At 43.2% G+C, this 21,426-nt stretch overlaps 1 protein-coding gene across 1 annotated transcript; it reads right to left on the bottom strand.

Moving 5' to 3' along the window:
• Positions 1 to 8,116: 8,116 nt before the first annotated feature.
• On the bottom strand, positions 8,117 to 20,533 carry MKRN2 (makorin ring finger protein 2). Its single transcript, XM_075833841.1, has 8 exons — positions 20,405 to 20,533; positions 15,093 to 15,221; positions 13,736 to 13,908; positions 12,485 to 12,795; positions 11,643 to 11,857; positions 10,991 to 11,101; positions 9,804 to 9,948; positions 8,117 to 8,511 (listed from the first exon to the last, which is right to left on the bottom strand). The coding sequence occupies exons 1-8, from the start codon at positions 20,428 to 20,430 to the stop codon at positions 8,365 to 8,367; spliced, it is 1,257 nt and encodes a 418-aa protein (XP_075689956.1). The 5' UTR covers positions 20,431 to 20,533; the 3' UTR covers positions 8,117 to 8,364.
• Positions 20,534 to 21,426: the final 893 nt, after the last annotated feature.

Below are 21,426 nucleotides of genomic sequence, written 5' to 3' on the forward strand. Positions count from 1 at the left end.
GCTACGTCGTCTTGGAAAAAAAGGATTGTTTTTATCTTCACTGCCCAATTCTAATAAATTCTATGAAACATCTGTGGGGTCAAAATGCTCACTACACCCCTAGATGGATTCTTCAAGGGGTGTAGTTTCCTAAATGGAGTCACTTTTTTGGCCGTTTCACTGTTTTGTCCCCTCAGGGGCTTTGCAAATGCAACGTGATCTCCGCAAACCATTCCTGCTAAATTTGAGCTCCAAAAGCCAAATTGTGCTCTTTCCCTTCTAAGCCCTGCCGTGTGTCCAAACAGCCGTTTATGACCACATGTGGGGTATTGTTTTACTCGGGAGAAATTGCTTTACAAATGTAGTGGTGCATTTTCTCCTTTAGTCCTTGCGGAAATTAGAGAAAATTAGCTAAACCTACATTTTCTTTAAAAGAAAGTAGATTTCCATTTTCACGGCCTACTTCCAATAATTCCTGCAAAAAACCTGTGAGGTTAAAATGCTCACTATGCCCCTAGATAATTTCCTCAAGGTATAGATTCCAAAATGGAGTCACTTTTGGGGGATTTCCACTGTTTTGGCTCCGCAAGAGACTTTCAAACCTGACATGATGCCTAAAATATATTCTAATAAGGAAGGAGGCCCAAAATCCTCTAGGTGCTCCATTGCTGCTGAGGCCTGTGTTTCAGTCCATAAGTGCACTAGGGCCACATGTGGGGTATTTCTAAAAACTGCAGAATCTGGGCAATAAGTATTGAGTTGCGTTTCTCTGGTAAAACTTTGTGTTACAAACAAAATAGATGAAAAATTTATTTCTGCAAAAATAAATAAATTAGAAAAATTCACATCTACTTTCCCTTAACCCTTTAGACGTTTCACAGGAGTTAAGAAACTTTCTAAATGCGGTTTTGAATACTTTGAGGGGTGAAGTTTTTAAAATGGGGTGACTTATCGGGGGTTTCTTATAAGGCCCTAAAATCCGCTTCACAACTGAACTGGCCCCTGTAAAAATAGCCTATAGCAACAATTTCTCACATTTTCAAGAAAATCGCAAAAGTTCTAAGCAGTGTAACGTCCTAGAAAAATAAAAGGATGTTCAAAAAAACCAAGCAAATATAAAGTAGACATATGGGGGATGTTAATTAGCAACTATTTTGTGTGGTATTACGATCTATCTTACAAGCAGATACATTTTAAATTTAGAAAAATGCAAGTTTTTGCAATTTTTTTGCTACATTTTGGTGTTTTTCCACAATTAAATACTGAATGTATCGAGCAAATTTTGCCAGTAACATAAAGTCCAATGTGTCACGAGAAAACAACTTCGGAATGCTTTTACCTATCCAAGCGATTGAGATTATTACCACATAAAGTGAAACATGTCAGATTTGAAAAAATTGTCTGTGGCCTGAAGGCCAAAACAGGCTGTGTCCTTAAGGGGTTAATGGCCATGCATTGCTGCGTAAAACAACTATTTTACCAGTGTAATTGTGCGCCATTAAGTTGGGTTCACACATTGTGGTCAAAATGTGGTTGTTGTTTTTTTTGGTCATGATTCATGCCAAAATTGCACCATTAATCAGGGGGGAAAAAAAATCTATTTGATCGTGATGTTTGAACTCAATCTAAACGGTATCTTCATTTTTCAGATCAGCGGTTTTACCTGCAGCAATGCACGGCTATTAAGAAGCAATTCAACAACCGTGCTAGACAGGGTGGTGGCGCGGCTGCCGGCCACATCAATGCTGCGCGGTGGGCTTTACCCTAAAACCTGCAAATTAGATAGTTGAATGCTCCTCCACTTTCTTTGCAATGTAAGCAATGCAGAGAATGGCTCCCTGAACTGGGGCATATGTCAGCGCTTCCCAAGACCCTGAGCAGTGGTATCAACCTAATTTTTAGATCTCTTTCTGAGCAAAAAGCTAAAATTTACTGAAACAAAATTTATATGGATCCATAGGAGGAACAAATATCTTAATATTCAGTATATTAATATACTGTCAACTGATCATATAAGGCCAAGCAGACCCCCCCCCCCACCTCATATTAATGCATCTATTTTTTATTAACGGATACTCATCAAAACAAAAATTTTTATGGACGGTCTAGATTTCCGGACAGTTAGCAATCCCGGTACAAAGATTTAGGGAGACCCAGAGCCCTCCACACTACAACTGCACCATAGAGCTAATAAGGTTTTTATTCCGATGGCTGTATCTTGTGCTTTCTGCTATAGTGAAATGGAAACAATTGTGACTAGCTGCAGCCACAACTACTCCGGTGCAATGATGAAGCCACAGTGACATGTGAGTGGCCTACAGCTACATGACATTTGGTGCAGTAAGCAGCTTTCACCCACAAATGTCACGTTGTTATATACATTGTCACTGTGGCCTTGTTGTCACACTGGAGCGCAGAGAACCAGAGACCTTCTCATAGTCCGGCCTGATTCACGCGAGTGTTGTATACGTCTCTATGCTGTGTGTGAAAAAAATGGACAGCATACGTGCCTTTGCAACTCAATGAGGCTATTCATACACGAGTGGTTTTTCACGCAGCGTGTTTTCGTGGCGTGAAACTCGCATGTCGTGTTTGCGGATCACGCACCCATTGAAGTCAACAAGTGCGGGCAAGTCATGGACCGCACTCAGATGTCTTCCGTGTGATGTCTGTGATTCATGCACCATTTGCTAAAGAAATACTGCGAGAAAAAACAAGAAATGTGAACAAGCACTGACAAACTGATGCTGCACGGGACGGCAACGTGGGAAAACCCTTTTTCTGCAGACGCAAAACTGACGCGTTCATGTAAATCTAGCCTAAGGCTATATCCGCACTGCAAACACCCCATTCACGTGCACTGGCAGCAGAATGTTAGTGGACTCTGTGACACATTTAGGTCATGGTAACACGCCTAGAACCTGACTAATGCCCCTGCATTTTATTAATTTTTTTGTAGGCTGGTATGATTTTTGAAAAAGTGGGCAAGTTCACAAATTAACTGAGCATAAAAAAGTAACACTTGTGTAAATATCAAAAATAACACTGCCCACAAGTTTCAAGCTAAAGCATAACATATACATAGTGAAGATGTAGGCCAGCTCCTGGCAGGTGTAGATTTCAGTCAGTGGCACATGGACAAGCAGAGATGAGACAAAGGTATTAAAAGGGGTACACCTCTTAAGAAGAAACAAGTTGGAGTAAGAGCAACAAAGTATGTAAGGCCAGTCTAAAACCTCCCCCACGGTCTACAGCAGAGGTCTCAAACACGTGGCACCTGAAGCGATCATCTGTGGCCTGCTGACCGCAGAGTGCAAGCTGAAAGCGCCACACACACTGCCCCCTGTAGATGCCATGCCACACCCCCTCTATAGATGGCTTTATTGAGGTTACCTCTAGGAGTGGAATTCCCAGCCCGAGCGCTCCGCTCAGGGCTTCTGCTGATAGATAAGGCTTCTGATGTAACTGTCCATATATAGATAGAGACATCAGGGGCTCCCCCAGGAGAGGAATCCCCGGCTAAAGTGATGGCAGTGTTTGGCTGGGGATTCCACTCCTAGAGAGAGCGTCCCAACGGAGCTATCCATAGGAGAATGTGTGGCACTAGCTACAGGGGGCACTGTGGCACTATCTAAAAGGGGGCTGCCAAATCTTGACATTCTTGGGGCTGCCAACTGTGCCGCCAGACTGCATTTAGCAACACTTCAACTGGAAAACTGGCGTGTTAAAATAAACACGTGGAGTAAAGTTGCACATTTCCAGTAAGTTACAAACATAGCGGTAGTATTATTATAGTAGTTCAAATAACTAATGGATTAACAATAATTTGGTATTTTATCAAATTTAAAAAGTAACGTGGTCCGTCAACTTCACTTTTTATATGTGCGGCCCATTTACCTGGCTACGTTTGAGACCCCTGGTCCACAGGCTGTCTGGAACACGTTTTACATAGTCTTTAAGATATACACTAGCTGATGCCACCTTTTTATTGAAAAAAAAAATTTAAACAATCACTTTCATAGTGTGTCCATCAGGGTGTTTGGTGCAACTTTTGAATACGTTTTTATTAAATCTTTACTTTTTAAGGTACAGCTGCTCTGTATCCTAAGCCGTTTTCTTGTTTGCGGAATCCTGCACCAGTCAGGTCTGTGGGACATCGATTCAGGTCTCAGCGCAAGATACAGCTGCTCTCTATACAGGATACAGAGCAAATGTATCTCCAACTCCAAGTAAAAATAATTTTTAATAAAAACTAATTCTAACATTGCACCAGACAGACATATTTATTTAAACCAAAACCACTTTCAAAGGGTGTACGTAACCTTTTACCTTGAAACAAATTCAATACAATATTGTGATGGGCTCACAAAACCCTTCACAGGCTGCAATTTACATCACAACCACTGGGTGGCCAAAAAAAATTTTCTTTTTTTTTAACCCCCTGCCACTGATCTCAGGATGCATTAAGATGAAAGGTCAAGATGGATATATCTATATAAATTCACTGTATTTCAAAGATACATTCAATTGTGCTCCCACAACATAACAATTTTACAGGATTCACTGGTGTGATATGAGTAAAATATAACATTTATTTATAACTCTCTAAAAACAGGGGTACAATCACCACTGTGAAGAAGCCCACATCTATGCGAGCATGCTTCCGTGGAGTACAGCAGAATACCTGCTGCTGAACTAAATATCGCTGGCATCCCTGGCCAGAGTGACCAAGCTACAGACCCCTGATGATGAGTATTGAAACGCGTTGGGTCGGTTGTGAATAGGAATTTTTTAGCATTGGGAACACTAGCATTGTTTGTATACCTCAACACTAGGAGCTTCCGGTGCGGTTATCACGGACTCTAGTGTGAATTAGGGTCAAGAATATTGTTATGCCCATTTTTCAAATGCTGATTCCGTATTGATATTCTTGTTGAACACTGAGCTATAGTAGGTTCATAATTGAATTAGAACTCAGTTTATTATTTGATATATCTATATAAACAGCATTTCTGATCTTTTGGTATGGAGTAGATTTGTGGGATAACACTTTTAACTCAGTCTCTTAAAGGAACAGTGTCATCACAAATTTATTTTTCATATGTTAAAGATGTTAGTGCTTTATTAAAAACGTTTATATTTATTTGTGTGTTTGTGTTTTACTTTTTCTTATTTTTACACTTTTTCTTCCCTATGGGGGCTGCCATTTTTTGTTCCATTTCTGTATGTGTCGATTAACGACACATACAGACATGGAATACGGCAGCCACAGTCCCATAGGGACTGCGAACGGCTCCCGTCCCATCCACGTCTGTGTGGGAACTGCGCATGCGCCGCTCCCACACAGTCCAATTTGAAATTGGCGCCGTCCGGCGCCATTTTCCTGTGGACCGGAAGTCGCGGCCGGACAGTAAGATTACTACTTCCGGTCGCGGCTTCCGGACTTGTGCACTTGGACCAGCGGCAGCAGACGGGCCGGAGGGAGCCGCGGCGGCAGGAGCAGGTAAGAGATTTCAATGTATGTTTGTGTACGTTTACTACTGTATGTTAACCTTCTACACTGTGTGTTAGCTCAAAAAATGGCGACACACAGTGTAGGAGGTTAGACCGTTCAAACCCCTCGTTTATCCCGGCACTAGCCAGGATAAAGGAGGGGGGGATGCTGAGAGCTCACTAGAGCGAGGGCTTTTTACCCAATTTTGCAATGCTGCAATTTTGGGAATAGCTCCATCTAGTGACCAGCAATGGGAAATATTATAAATTAGAATCTAATTTATAATATTTCCTGACTTGTGAAAAAAATAAAAAAAATGTGAACAATGTTTAATCACCTACACACTAAATGCTTAATTAAAAAAAAAAAAATGTTTTTCTGGCAACACATTCCCTTTAACTAAAAGACAGTCCTTCGGACTATATAATCCAGTATACATAGGTTTGTTTTATATTTTTCTTCAGCTTATGTTTTTTAAATCTGGTCTGCATCTATTATATGTATCTTCACTCAAAGGGGTACAGATGTTTGAGAGAATTCATAACTAAAATTGAAGCATCACAGATTATGATAATGTCCTGTTAGGTGATGTGGACTGACTCATCTACAATAAAAAAAAAATGCCAATAATGGTGTCTTCACCATGGAAAGTGACACAAACCTGCTTATGAGCTCACTACCTTCCAGCCCATATTGTGCATGTTATATATAAACTTGCATGGTTATGGACTCCTTTACTGGCGTTGGACACCACTGTGGTTTTTTTAAATCTATATTTCAATTGATGCGGAGTGTATGTACAATGTATATAGTGAACGTGCTGCTCTGTTTAGTGTACAGGGTATCTATATACAGATAATGCTGAGTATTTAAACTATTGCGGCTGACACAGCAGGAGCTCATCACCATCAAGTAGAATAGTGCGTGCGTATGTGATACGCACGCACGCACGCACGCACGCACCTCTTAGATCCCGGCATGTGATCTGAATTGAATGGCACCCAAGTGTGATTACACAAATAACAGCTCAGGTCTATAATCATCTACTGTGACATCACTGTTATTCCTACGATGAAAGTGGAATAAGAAACCAGCAGAATATAAAGAGCTGATCTTAAACCTGTCCGATCTCTCCTTCTTTCAATGGTAGATGTTCTGACAGTCACCGTAGCCCAGATAGTGTCAGCAGATCCAACTTGAAAAATGTCATACTAAAATTGCTCATAAGGGATGAGTGGAGGATTTTGCAAACCATTCTGAAACATAACATTGGTGACAAACAGAATGCAAGTCACTCTCTGTCTTAGGCCCCATGCACACGACAGCAAAAAACCTCCGTTTTTGCGGACCGCAAAAACGGAGCCATTCACTTTCATTGAACACTGACACCTTTCCGTAGCACTACGGAAGGGTGTCAGTGCCGTGGAAATGTTCCGGGAATTATGGAACATGTCCGTTCTTTCGCATTTTGCGGGCCGTGCTCCCATACCTTGTATGGGAGCACGGCCCGAAAATGCGGCTGTCAGTCAGCGGCCGGCCGTGCCCGCAATCACGGGCCGTGATTGCGGGCACGGTCGTGTGCATGGGGCCTTACTCAGGAATACACAGGTGAAAAACTGGCCAATACTTGGAGGTCTATACACATATAAACTATCAGCATAATGATCGTGTGGGGGAGGGGCCACTGCCGATGATTAGCACCACTGACACAGTGCCTATAGAAATACATGATTGTCCATTACTGGATGCTGGTGATCACTCATTTATTGCTTCTACATACATAATAGGGATTTATTTTTTTGGGGGGGGGGGGGGTGTGGGTGTGTTAGGATTAGATAACCCATTGTGAAACAAATACTACTGATAGCAACCAGGTTCAGATTTACAGGTTATCTTCTGCTATTGTCCAGTTATCATTAGCGAATTGATTTCGACAGCTGCCCATGTTTTGTAAGAACATAAGAAAATGTACTGTTCACAATTCATCAGATTGACATATGTCACCATTATGATTAACAATGAATAAAACATTAAGACATTTACCGAAACGTTCCTCCCTCCCCGATAGAACATCGTTCAGATTTTAGCCTGTGCACCACAGTCGCATTCATTTTAGTGTGAAAAACCTGTGCGCACCCCCAGACTTCTGAACATCTTTAAACTAAATGCTCCTTCAATCACCGAACACAAGTCAGAAAATGCCTAAAAAGAGAAAACTTTTGTTTAGAATCCACTTTGGCTTGATCAGAACGGAGCCTAGAAAATGGCTCACGAGCCGCCGTCAGCGCAGGCCGGACAGACTGGACTCTGAGCACGTGTCTACAGCTTTTATGTACTGTGATATGTGTAGAAGCTGCAGGAGTGAAGCGAAGAATTTTGTTTTAATAAAAGTCAAATTACAAAAGTGATTTTAAATTGATTTCAATAAAATAAAAAAAACACCCAAAGCTTTGCCTAGCCTTTCAGCTATTTGAACTGATCCTAACCAATTGTTTGACACACAGATCTGTGATCCAGCAACATAACTGGACAGATCTAGTTGTCAAATAGACGCAGTGCACCAACCGCATGTTACTTCTATGCATTAATAAGCAGCTGCCCCCTCTTCCCCTTACATCCCTCAAAAGAATCGGTGAAACCGCATGATTTGATAACAAATTTTATGAGCACCTTAAGTTACGGCAGCTCCTATCTTACATGAGTTCTATTTACTGAATACAAAGTATTGACTGGTGATGTAACAGCCTGACAGGATGAGAGCAGAGCGCGGGGACTCTTTGACAATATCGCAGAGCGGCTATTTTATTTTCTTGGTGGAAAGGACACTTGGTTCTGCCATCGTCACACTAATCCCACGCAGTCTCTATCATCTACTTCCTAAGAAATACATTTTAGGTAGAAGATGTTGCCTCCTGCTGGTCACCCCCTGACAGATGCATGAACAGATCACCAAGTTCAGCCACTTCGTCCTCGGTACTGGGGACACCTCGATTTTCTCGATCTTCAATAAAGTCCCAGAGCCGGACTGCGTTGAAGAACTGCAATAAAATAGAAATACGTCTTTATATGATCGGTTAAACCAGAACAAGCAATATTTTGTTCTAATGATGTATTAAATCTTCATGGGGGAACTGGCAATACCATCTGCCGCAACACGAGAGCTGGATAATCAGATTTTACATGAAAACACACAGAGGTTCTTTTTCTTCTTAATGGGAGAATCGGCAAACAAAACTGTGGGCTGCACGCCATATTATGGAGGTACTCGTCCCTGCAAGCATTGCTGCTAGGGGAGGATTTAGTGTCTTAAAGGGAAGATGCCACGGAAATTTTTTTTTTTAGATGTTTTTGCTTTTAGTGTGATATTAAAATACATTTTATTTATTTGTGTTGTACTTTTTTCTTACTTTTACTTCACTATGGTGGCTGCCATTTTTTTTTTTCCATCTCTGTATGGCCCCATGAACACGAACGTGTTTTTGCGTCTGCAATTCCCCCGAAAATCCACGGGAGAATTGCGGACCCATTCATCTCTATGGGCCCATACACACTATCCGTGTTTTCACGGGTCCCCGCATGTCCGCAAATCCGTGCCGCACAAACTCAGGACATGTCTTATTACAGCCCGCAAATTCGATGCGGACATGCCCATAGAAGTCAATGGGCCCGTGGAAAATGCGGATACACCTCCGTGTGTCAACCGCAGTTTGCGGAAGTGTTGCTAGGCGACGACCGGGAATGAGTTCTGTAGTCATCCTGTTTTACCTAGGCTTTTTTTTTTTATCCGCATTTTGCGAATTACATACGGATGAACTGCGGAGGACATTTCACGGAACACGGTCCTGAAATTTGCGGACCAGAAAAACACTACGGTCGTGTGCAGAGATGGAATACGGCACCTACATCCCCATAGAGAATGCAAACGGGAGTCGTTCCATTCACTATAGTGTATGCCGTCTGTGTAGGAACGGCGCATGCGCCGCTCCCACACAGTCCAAAAGGAAGGTCTTTGGCCGAGCGACATCCGGCGCCATTTTCATATGGACAGGAAGCCACGACCAGACAGTAAGATGACTACTTCCGGTCGCGGCTTCCGTCCATATGTTCAGAAGCAAGGACAGGGAGAGGAGGCAGGAGCAGGTAAGTTATGTCTGTGTATGTTCGTGTTATACTGTATCTAATCCTCCTACACTGTGCATTCGCTCAAAAAATGGCGGCACACAGTGTAGGAGGTTTGAACATTCTCCTGGCACTGTTATAGTTACTTACAAAAACAATATACAGAATTCAATAAGCCAAAACCAGTAAAAGCGATGAATATGACTCTTACCCTCACTGTGCCTTCTGATCCAAGCTGTTTTCGTGGCTTCTCTGGATCTGCTCTGGTTCCGTCAGGGTATGCGTGCAAGTACAGGCATTTACCCCCAAATGGGCAGGTCCCACGTCCCTGATCAAAATACTTGCAGGCTTTTTTACTAAAAAAAAAAAAAAAAAATATGCATCCTTATGTCTATCTGGTTTACGATGACAAGTTTCTCTCTATGGGTATGTTCACACGTGCACGTCCGTTACGGCTGAAATTACGGAGTTGTTTTCAGGAGAAAACAGCTCCTGAATTTCAGCCGTAATGGCATGTGCAGGCGTTTTTCGCTGCGTCCATTACGGACGTAATTGGAGCTGTTTTTCTATGGAGTCAATGGAAAACGGCTCCAATTACATCCCAAGAAGTAACAGGCACTTCCTTTGACGCGGGCGTCTTTTGACAGCGGCACGTAAAAAAAATGACCGTCGGCACAGAACATTGTACAAATGAATGGGCAGATATTTGCCGACGCTTTCAAGCAGTATTTTCGGCCGTAATTCCAGCAAAAAACGCCTGAATTACGTCCGTAAATAGTGCGTGTGAACATACCCTTACTCTGAAAACCTCGTCGGTAGAACAGAATATGTTACTGCAGCACTAATAAATATTTAGTCTTGCATTCTGGTCCAATCCCTCTAAAAGCGTTAATGGGAGCGGAGGATGAAAGTGAGCCATAGGCACAGATATATTTCAATAACCCTTCACCCAGCAATATACATACACACTCCAGGATTGTCAGTATCTATATAGGTCATTGTCATTTAATGCATTTTGTGGAGTGCTACAGAATATAGAAGTATCACACGTCATGAATATATCGTACAGACGTGGGTAATGTACAAAATGTTAATGTAATGTTACAGATAAGGGCTGTGAAATGCTAAGCTACTAAGATTAATCTTAAATCGGTCCATTTTTGTTTTTTAAGTGATAGATTGACGGCTTCCAACCAATGGAAATCTTTTTTCTGCAGAGAGGTCACCGATGGACTACATGTTCTCAGATAAATGGCCCAATTATCTTCACGCCTATGACTCCTGCTGTTTATATGTTTGGGCTTGTACCCTTATTCTAGTGTATTTTGTGTGTTCTTTCTTGCATATAGTCACATGAATTTGTCACCTGTACCAAAATATTTTACACATGATACTCACCCCATTCCTTGCTTAAAAGCCTCAATAAGTTCATCCTTCTTGCACTGATCTTCTACCCAGTATGCACTAGGGATCACAAACTCCGATACTACACGACATTCTGGGCACGACCTAATGAGGAAACACGGAACGTTATTGTAGGAATAAGCACAAGATGCGTGCTTAGCATGGCAGAGCACATCAAACAAATACTAGGTCTCTGAAACTGCATAAAGGTAAAGGATTCCTATTTGGAGATTCTTAACCTTATTATGAGATGGACCCTGAAAAGTTTTTACATCCTGGGGAACCCATCTGCCTACCACAATCTCAAATAACTCCAGTGCTAGATTTTGGCAGAGATTTGTTGCTTGCTCTGCCCACACCCAGGTGTCTGTAAACAGACCACGATCAGCTTGCCATCCCTAGAGTAAGAGAGTGTAAGCTTTTGCTGCCGCCACCCTCAACAGAACACCTGATCCAGCTTTGCTGGCATAGATTGTATTGCCTGATCAGGAGATAATCACTGCCGTACATTGTGTGACCATTGTATGGAGCACCGTTTATCGAATGTCTGACAAGAATATGGAGGAGAACTACTACCCCCTCACCCCACGGGCTTCTGTTCTGTGTCGTGTCGGATTATGTAGGATAATGTCTGAGTGAAACTCACTTTATAACCGGATTCTCAAACTGTTTGGCACATCGCCACTGTCTGATGCAGGAGAGGCAATACGTGTGACAGCAGTTTGACAGGATCCCAAACCTACGCTCAGAGGGGGAAGATTTTTCATACACGACCTCCATGCAGATACTGCACACTTTATCCTGACTGGCCTGGAAAGCAAAAGCCTTTTCCATCTCGTGTTCAAAGTTCGCCATGCACAACTGGAAGAGGAAGCAAATATACAATTCACAAATAAAAAGTGATGAAACATGGTCCTATGAAGCTATGAACAAATACATTAAAAAGGGATCTCTGGGGAGAGGTTAATACCATTTAAATACCACAACCCCCCCCCCCCCCCCTCTTTTCTCCTTTATGATCGCTGTGGGAAAACCGTCCCGTACTGTATTGATGTTTTCAGTACGGGACAGTAGTTCCACGGAGAGGCAGGGACACCTAGCGTCGTACATAACTATGATGGAGCCCGGCTCCCTGCACTGTGTTCGGTCCCGGAAATGCGGCCAACATACGGACCGTATATCACGGACCGAACACACTCGTGTGAATTAGGCCTTATAAGAATAAAGAGTGCAGCAAAGAATACATTATGAATATAATACAACTTAAGGGCCTCATGCGCATAACTGTATTTGGGATCATTATCATACGAATCCAGAATAAATTGTTAGGGCTCCATTGAAACGCATTAACAAAATATGGTGATAAACGATCATCCCTATTACGGCCCGAAATGTCCATGAGGCCTTACCCTTGGAGTATTAAAGTACATTTAACAGCAAAAATTTCAACCTGCACTGAAGACGCTAGTGACAATGACCTCCCCTCACCTTTTCATGGGATTTCCTCTGTTCCTGGTCACATGGATGAAGTACTTGTAGACTGCAAATCTCACACACATCTCCATGGATATAGACACAGCTTTCTCCATAGTGACATGTCCCAGCAGCCGCATAGGGACAAAGTTGGTTGGGGTCTTCAAGATACGGGCCAGCTGTTTCCCCTTCTTCTAATCCAGTACAGATGGCTTCCAGGTAAGAATGTGGTTTTACTACCTGATCACCGCCTTGCTCATCGATGCCAGAATGTGGGCTGTGATCTGGATTGACTCTGATCTTTTCTTCTGTCAGTCCACATAGATCTGATAAGATTACAACAATGATCCCATAAATTATGAAACCATAAATGTCCCATCCCATGGGAGGAGAAGAGTTTATTCCTTACACTGCGCTTCAACTCACAAGATAAACCTTGGCTGTGCCGAGATCTCGACCTGTTCTGTGGGTTGTGTATATTTCCTATGTAAGTCATTTATTATTCTGACCTTTGCTCCTTGTAGCTAGGTCCAGGAAGAAGCCAAATGAGTGCAGCCAAATGTAGCCACTATGAAGTTCTAAGTTTAGTCACAGAGTCACTAAACTTTGTAAAAATGAATAGTTCCTACTCTAAAGGTGGTTTAATACAGTTAGAATTTCGCCCGGTAAAGAAGCGCTGATGAATAATACAGCACGTCGGTCGTTTACACCATTTAAAAGGAGTAATGATCGGAATGTATGGGGACGAATGATCATTAATGATTGCTCATCCCCACACATTTTGCACCTTGTCAGCAGCACATACCCTATTTACACGGGGAGATGTGTTGCCGACAATTGACTTATTTTTCGGGCCTCATAAAAGGTCTGATCAGCAGGCGAACAAGCATTTTCTCGATCCTGCAAAACGGTCTTCAGAGTGAAAACTTCGTAAACGTATCCCCCCCCCCTAACAAAACCATAGTGTTTCAATACAACATTGTTAGGGACATCTCCAAGGGTTTTGTAGCAATGACAATGCCTTTCTATCTGCCCTGTTACGGCACATGGACGTCAGAGCCAGAGCAGAGAGATGCAAACTAAAAGAGGCTCTTGTAACAGTAGACCCGGCCCGTCCACATTACATTGTCGCTCAATGTAGGTGAAATATATGGCCAATTGCAACTTTCCTCAGCTAGTCACCGGGGGGGTTTCAGAAGCCGGACCCGAGGCGATCAATTGATTGTGAGGAGAGGTTACTTATTACTATTAAACTACTGTACCTACCACGATCTCTTAGAACAAGAGACTTCTTCTCACGTTTCTGCGGGGTGCTCTTGGTGACAACGGGTGGGGTTTCCACTGCAGATGAGGATGTAGAAGGGGTCTCTACCGTGGCTGCTGGAACATCTTGAGAGTAGTAAACCAAAGGAGAGCTGGAAGGCTTCACATGGTCATATCTGTAAAACACAATTATATATCTGTAATGTACATACATCCAGAAGATAGATGTCACCATGGCAACTTCTTTGTATTATTTGTTAGTTTGTTTGCTTCCTCTTCCCCTAAGCCAATGTTATCAGTATAGCTACAGCATGCCCGTCAGGGGGGACTTCAAAGCCCCAGCATTGGTGTTCACCTGATCAGTTCAAGGTGCTGTTTATGGCGGACTGTGAATGAGATGCAGATTACATTCTACCATAAACAGCTTGCAGTGGGCTGACCGGTAGTCACAGGGAATTTTAATTACTCGCACCAATTCTGTAGTAATTTGGAACATGTTCTATAAAAGGAGTCATTTTTACAATACGCCATATTAGGAAGTTATTTCATCACTTCCTTAATATTTTCTAACCAGGGGCCCCAAAGTTCATGCTTTAGGCCCCATGCACACGAACGTGCTTTTGTGGCCGCAATTCCCCCGAAAATCCACGGGAGAATTGCGTCCCCATTCATTCCTATGGGTCCATGCACACGACCGTGGTTTTCACAGTCCGTGCATGGCCCAGGAGCCCGGACCGCAGAAAGAACGGACATGAAATTACGGCCGTGTTCTGCGGTCCAGGCTCATAGGAAATAATGGACGCGATTTGCGGGCAACACTCTGCAGCCGGCCGACCAGAAAATCACGGCCATGCGCATGGCTACGGTCGTGTGCATGAGGCCTTAAAGCTAGGCACACCTTTGAAATTGTTAAAAAACAAAAAACCATGTCAATCAGGATCCACCTGTAAATCGATCACATCTAAGTTACAAACGGAGGCCTTATTCACACGAACGTGTAAAAGACGCTACGTTCTTCCTGCATTGCAGTTCCGCGTGGCATCTGTGTGTGGTGCCTGTCTGCGTTTTTCACGGCAGAAATTTTTTCCCCCATCATCATTTCTTTAGCAACTGGTGCGTGAAAAACACGAACACACGGATGACGTCCTGGCTTCGCCCGAGCATGCGTGCAGCTCTCCCCATTCTGTTGTATGGGAGTAACGGTAACAGCCGAGCAGCGATTGATCAGCCGTTTCCGTAACTCCCATTAAACAGAACGGAGAGAGCAGCGTGCATGTGCGGCCCCCTCTCCTCTAGTCCCTGCCTGGAATAGGCAACTTTTCAAAGCCATAAATAAAGATGCAATATACAAGTTCCATACCTACAGCGGGATCCATAAGCACATTGTCCTTTTTGGAAGAAGCGACAAATAGAAGAAGGTTTACTGTTCGCTAAGTCATGTGAAAACAAACAGCGATTTCCTTCTCGACACACACCGTGTATGAAATACCTGATAATACAAAACAAAGACTTACAAAAGGAACGACGGGAAAAAAAACACTTTAAAAAAAAAATAAAAACAGGTAGAAAACTGATGTTTTGCACTGTATGAGGACACTATGCCAAGAAAAGAAACCGCGATAAAATCTTGCCTTTGTAATCATGCATTACAGTCCCTTACACTGACTTAGAGGCCCTATTACATGGGCCAATGATCGGGCAAATGAGCGATCATATGAACGCTCGTCCCCGATCACTGACCTGTGTAATCAGGGCAACAATAAGCCGATGAACAAGTAAACGTTCGTTCATGGACTGATCTGCTCTTTTATGCAGAATCAAAAATCATCGTTGTTGGCAGCACATCGCCCCGTGTAAAGCGTGACATGCACTGCCAACATGATGAAAACGTATGGGGACAAATGATCAGACTAACGAGCGCTTGTCCCCATACGTAAACAATCATTGCTCCGCGTAAAGGGAGCAAACGAGTGCCGATCAACGAGCTGATCTTCGATATATGTTTTCTAGGAAGCACCCAAATAAACAATTCACTAGCACCAGGTTCTGCAGCCAACATGTGACTACTCCTCTCTCCACAGGAGCTTGGATTTCCATTGTAGTCCCCCATTATACTGTAGAAGGCCTCATAGTGCGTACTAATGATGTGTGCACCACCAGTACTATAGCCTCATGTATTTTTCAGGGAGAGATGGCTGACAATCTCCAGCACAAGAGTTAGGCTATGTTCACACGAGCGTGACAGATTTACGAGCGTAAATCTGGTACGTGTGCGTTGCGTTATTGCATCTGTGCTTTGCGAGTGACATATGTTTTTCATGCACTCACAAAGCACATCTTTTCTTTTTTTTCAATGGAATTAATGCGCAATTCACGCACAGGACACGGATGTAGGAGCGTGAAAAACGCACCAATATAGGACATGCAGTGAGTTTCACGCAACAGACACTCGCTGCGTGAAAACGGCCCCATTGAAATCAGTGGGTCAGCGTGCGGTGCGTGACTGTCACGCACAGCACACGGAGGAGTTTTACGCTCGTCTGAATGAGCCCTAAGGGGTATTAACAATGAACATGTATGTGCAGGGGGGACAGTAAGTTTCAGATCTTAAAAGTGAGTTGATGGTTTGGGTACTGGTATGAATCGGACGATGCAGGTAAGATTCTGGTATGAATGTTGAGACTCAGGTATACGTTGGTTAAGGGTCTCAAGACTCAGGTATGGTTTGTACATGTTTGGGTACAATCTTAAGACACAGATATGGGTCAGGTACAGGTCCCGAGGTGAAGGTATGGATCACACATGGGCTGAGTATGGTCTTGAGGTGTGGTGTAGGTATTGGGGTGCAGGTATGGATTGCGCAAAAATCTTGAAGGCCAGATATGAGTTGTAATCCACTCACAATGGCTGAACATAGGAAACCCAACAAAGGTTGTTCTATTTTCTACATGGGTGGAGACTAAGTTTCTAGTTTAATAGTTTGGGTCATGACACACAAGTATGGGTTGAGTAAAATGGCCTTAGGGTGTGGGTCTTGCCATGCAGATGTGGATTGGGCATGGTATGGTGGGGCCTTGAAAAGCAGATATGCAAGTAGTATTGATTCAGACAGATCTTTAGCTCAGAATGGCAGCACAATTGTAGCCTTTGCTACAAGTCATTAAGAGTCATATTACACAACCCCACGTGGGCCGTGTAAATGAGTGCCGATCAATGAGACAGATCGTTAATCGGCGCTCGTTTGCTCCTTTTGCACAGAGCAATGATTGCTTATGTATAGGGACGAGTGATCATTTCTCCGATCGCTCGTCCCCATACATTTTCATCATGTCAACAGCCAGGAGACGTGCTCCCGACAACGATGATTTTTGATTCTGCATAAAAGAGCAGATCAGCCGATGAACGCTGATTGTTGCCCTCATTACACAGGTCAATGATCGGGAACGAGCACTCATATGAACGCTCGTTTGCCCGATCAATATCCCGTGTATTATGGCCTTTAGCTGTAGTGAGGTAAGAGGTCAGATACTATCGAGTGGGGACTGTGGATTTCAGGTCTGATACACACGAGATGCAGCTTGTGTATTATTTCAATCACTCCCTGTTTATTTCAATAGGGAGATGGGACTAAGCCGCCCCCAAGCAACTATCCCCCACTGGAACAAAGGATTGGATATAGTTACATAGTTTGTACGGTTGAAAAAAGACACGTGTCCATCAAGTTCAACTAAGGGATAGGAAAGATGAAAGATGTACATTTCTACACATTGGAGCTGATATTTTTTCGTTCTAGGAAATGATCTTTGCCTTTTTTGCAGCCATCCACTGTCCCTGCTGTGACCAGCTCCTGCGGTAGACTATTCCATAGATTCACAGTTCTCACTGTAAAGAAGGCTTGTCGCCTCTGCAGGTTGAACCTTTTTTTTCTCCAGACGGAGGGAGTGCCCCCTTGTTTTTTGAGGGGGTTTTACATGGAACAGGATTTCACCATATTTTTTGTATGTGCCATTAATATATTTATATAAGTTAATCATGTCCCCCCTTAGTCGTCTCTTTTCAAGGCTAAATAGGTTTAATACTTTTAATCTTTCCTCATAACTTAAATTCTCCATGCCCCTTATTAGCTTCGTTGCTCTTCTTTGTATTTTTTCTAACTCCAGGGCATCCTTTCTATGAACTGGAGCCCAGAACTGAACTGCATATTCTAGATGAGGCCTCACTAATGCTTTGTAAAGTGGTAATATTACATCCCTGTCCCGCGAGTCCATGCCTCTTTTAATACACGACAGTATCCTGCTGGCCTTTGAAGCAGCTGATTGACATTGCATGATGTTATTTAGTTTATGATTTACAAGTACACCCAGATCCTTCTCAACAAGTGAATCCGCCAGTGTAGCTCCCCCTAGGACATATGATGCGTGCAGGTTGTTGGTACCCAGATGCATAACTTTACATTTATCTACATTAACCCCTTAGTGACCAGCCCATTTTAGGCCCTAATGACCAAGCTATTTTATTCGTTTTTCTATAGTCTCATTCAAAGAGCTATAACGTTTTTATTTTTTCATCTACATAGCTGTATGAGGACTTGTTTTTTGCGGGATTAGTTGTACTTTTTAATAGCACCATTTTTGGGTACATATAATTTTTTTATTAACTTTTTTTGGGGGGGGATTATAAAAAAAACCTGAAGTTCCGCCATTGTTCTATGCGTTTTTAAATTGACGCCGTTCACTGTGCGACGTAAATAACACGTTACCTTTATTCTATGGGTCGGTACGATTACGGCGATACCACATATGTAGAGGTTTTTTATGTTTTACGACTTTTGCACAATAAAAACACTTTTGAACTAAAATGATTTGTTTTTGCATCGTCGCTTTCCAAGAGCCGTAACTTTTTTATTTTTCTATCAATGTAGTGATTTTTTTGTGCTTGTTTTCTGCGGGACGAGACGTAGTTTTGAATGGTACTGTTTTGGGGTGCATGGGACTTATTGATTCATTTTTATTATGACTTTTTTTGGGGGCAATGGAAAAAAATTGCTATCTTGCCATAGTTTTTTGTGTTTTTTTTTTTTTTACGGTGTTCACCTTGCGGTTTAAATGACATATTAACTTTATTAATGGAGTCATTACGGTCGCGGCGATACCATATATGTGTACTTTTATTTATTTTTTACACTTTTACTAAATAAAACCACTTTTTATGGAAAAAAATGGATTTTTTTACTGTACTTTTTATTATTAATCTTTATTTCACATTGATTACTTCTTTCACTAGTCCCACTAGGGGACTTTACTGTGCGATCTTCAGATCACTGCTATAATGCTTTGGTATACTTCGTATACCAGAGCATTATTGCCCGTCAGTGTAAATCTGACAGGCAATCTGATAGGACGTGCCTCCGGCGCGTCCTAACAGGCATATGTCCAGGGCAGACCTGGGGGCTTTTATCAAGCCCCCGGCTGCCATGACACCCCATCGGAGACCCGCGATTGCATTCGCGGGCCGCCGATGGGTGACAGAGGGAGCTCACTCCCTTTGTAAACAAAGTTAAATGCCGCGGTCGCTATTGACGGTGGCATTTAACGTGTTAAACGGCCGCGATCGAAGTAAACTTCGATCGCGGGCGTTGGAGCAGGAGCTCAGCTGTCATCAGACAGCAGAGCCCCGGCTCCTGCCTGCACGGGAGACCCGTGCAGGACTTAGACTAGGCTCACGTGAATAGGCGTCAGCCTAGCCTAAGGCCCCTTAGTGACTAACGTAAAAAGCCGTATTGGTGGTCACTAAGGGGTTAAACTTCATCTGCCAAGTGGACGCCCAAACACTCAGTTTATTTAAATCCGCTTGCAATTCACGAACATCTTCCATAGTCTGAACTATATTACATAGCTTGGTGTCATCTGCAAAAATACGAATAGTGCTATTAATCCCATTCTCTAGATCATTAATAAGTTGAATAATAGTGGTCCCAGCACTGAACCCCGGGGGTACACCACTTATAACCATTCAGAGTAGGAATCACTGACCACAACTCTCTGGATACGGTCCTTGAGCCAATTCTCAGTCTAATTACAAAGGATACTTTCTGAACCTATAGTCCTTAATTTACCCATGTTGAAAACCAACAAGCTAACCCTTCTGTCGGGTGCCCCATACACATGACTTTTTTACCACCAAATCCGGAGAGTTTAGACAATATTCATCTAATGGCCAGCTTTAAATGGGTCGGGTACAAACATGATGAAGGGTCTTGAGGTGCGGTGGGCACAGGAGATGCAGTTGTGGATCAGACACGGGGATTGGGGTGCAGGGTTGTAGGGGGTACTGACTGGGTAGGGGTCTTGATGTGCACATATGGGACAGATAAAGGTCTTGAGGTGTAGTGTAATTTACGTACAGGCCTATAGAAAAAGAAACAATAATTGGGGTCTACAGTTGGAGATCCCTCAGTGCTCCGCACATAGAGAACAAGTGTTACTATCCCGGCAGGACTCTCACGGTACAGCGCTCACTCACACGGTGCACACATGTACTCACGTACAATACTCTACACCCCACCCACTTACACTCAGCAGAGTCCCGCCCACCAGAACGCAGCCCCCTCGTCACTACACCGGGCATACATGTCCGCTGCCCCAGGGGACTGGCTCCTGTTCCCTCACTCACCGGCAAGTCACGTGTTTTGTGCTCATGGCTCCGAACGGGGACCGGCCACACGCGTGTTATTGTCGCACAGAGGTCTTCCACAGACTCCTCCCCTTCTTCCCCTGTCTCCGCCCCCAGCTGCCTTCGCGGTATTACGTCAATAGCGGTGCAGCACAATAGTTCTTCCGGCGAGAAAAACAAAAGCCGTGCCTCAGTTCCGGACTTTTTTTTTTTTTTTCTTCAATGGACGGGAGATTAAACAACACTTTTAAAGGGCAACTATAACTAAATATTAATAATTTAAAGTAATAATATTTCTAATTGTGTGTGATAAGCATCGCAATAAAGACATTTCTTAGGCCTGTCCTAAGAATTATAAAAGCTGCCTCTGCTCAAAAACGTATTACACTCTGCTAACATCTCGTTATATGAAAGCGCACAGCGCATACCACAAACGTATCTATAGGGTCCCATGCACCCGGAGTATGCCAATAGAGTGACTTCTTGTCATACGTTGAGTCGCTTTGCGTCAGCATGCCTTTTTTTTACTTTTTAGGAAAGGCCGTCTGCTGGGCTTTCCTATGCAGCTAAAAAAACGTATACTGCGCAGTGTACGTTTTTTACAATGGGCGGAAGGAAAAAGCAAGGTGGGAACAGAGCCATCAGTGGATTTGCTGTGTAAAAAGAAGATAAATATGTGTCTCTTGAAGTAAAGTAAAATCATACCTCCCAACTTTGAATCCCCATTTGTGGGATATTTTTGGGCATATTAGGCAGCAAGGGCACCGTCAGTTATTGAGGTTGATGTGTTGGAAGCAGGAAAAATGGGCAAGAATAAGGATCTGAGCGATTTTGACACAGGCCAAACGGCGAGATGACTGGGTCACAGCATCTCCAAAATACCAGGTCTATAGGGGTGTTACTGGTAGGCAGTGGTCACTAGTCCCTAGCAAAAGTTGTCCATGGAAGGACAATCTGCAACTGGTCATGGGCGCCCAAGACTTATTGATGTGTGAGGGAAGCCGAGGCCATTCCTTCTGGTC

Source organism: Rhinoderma darwinii, chromosome 7, assembly GCF_050947455.1.
Source record: "Rhinoderma darwinii isolate aRhiDar2 chromosome 7, aRhiDar2.hap1, whole genome shotgun sequence".
NCBI lineage: Eukaryota > Metazoa > Chordata > Amphibia > Anura > Rhinodermatidae > Rhinoderma > Rhinoderma darwinii.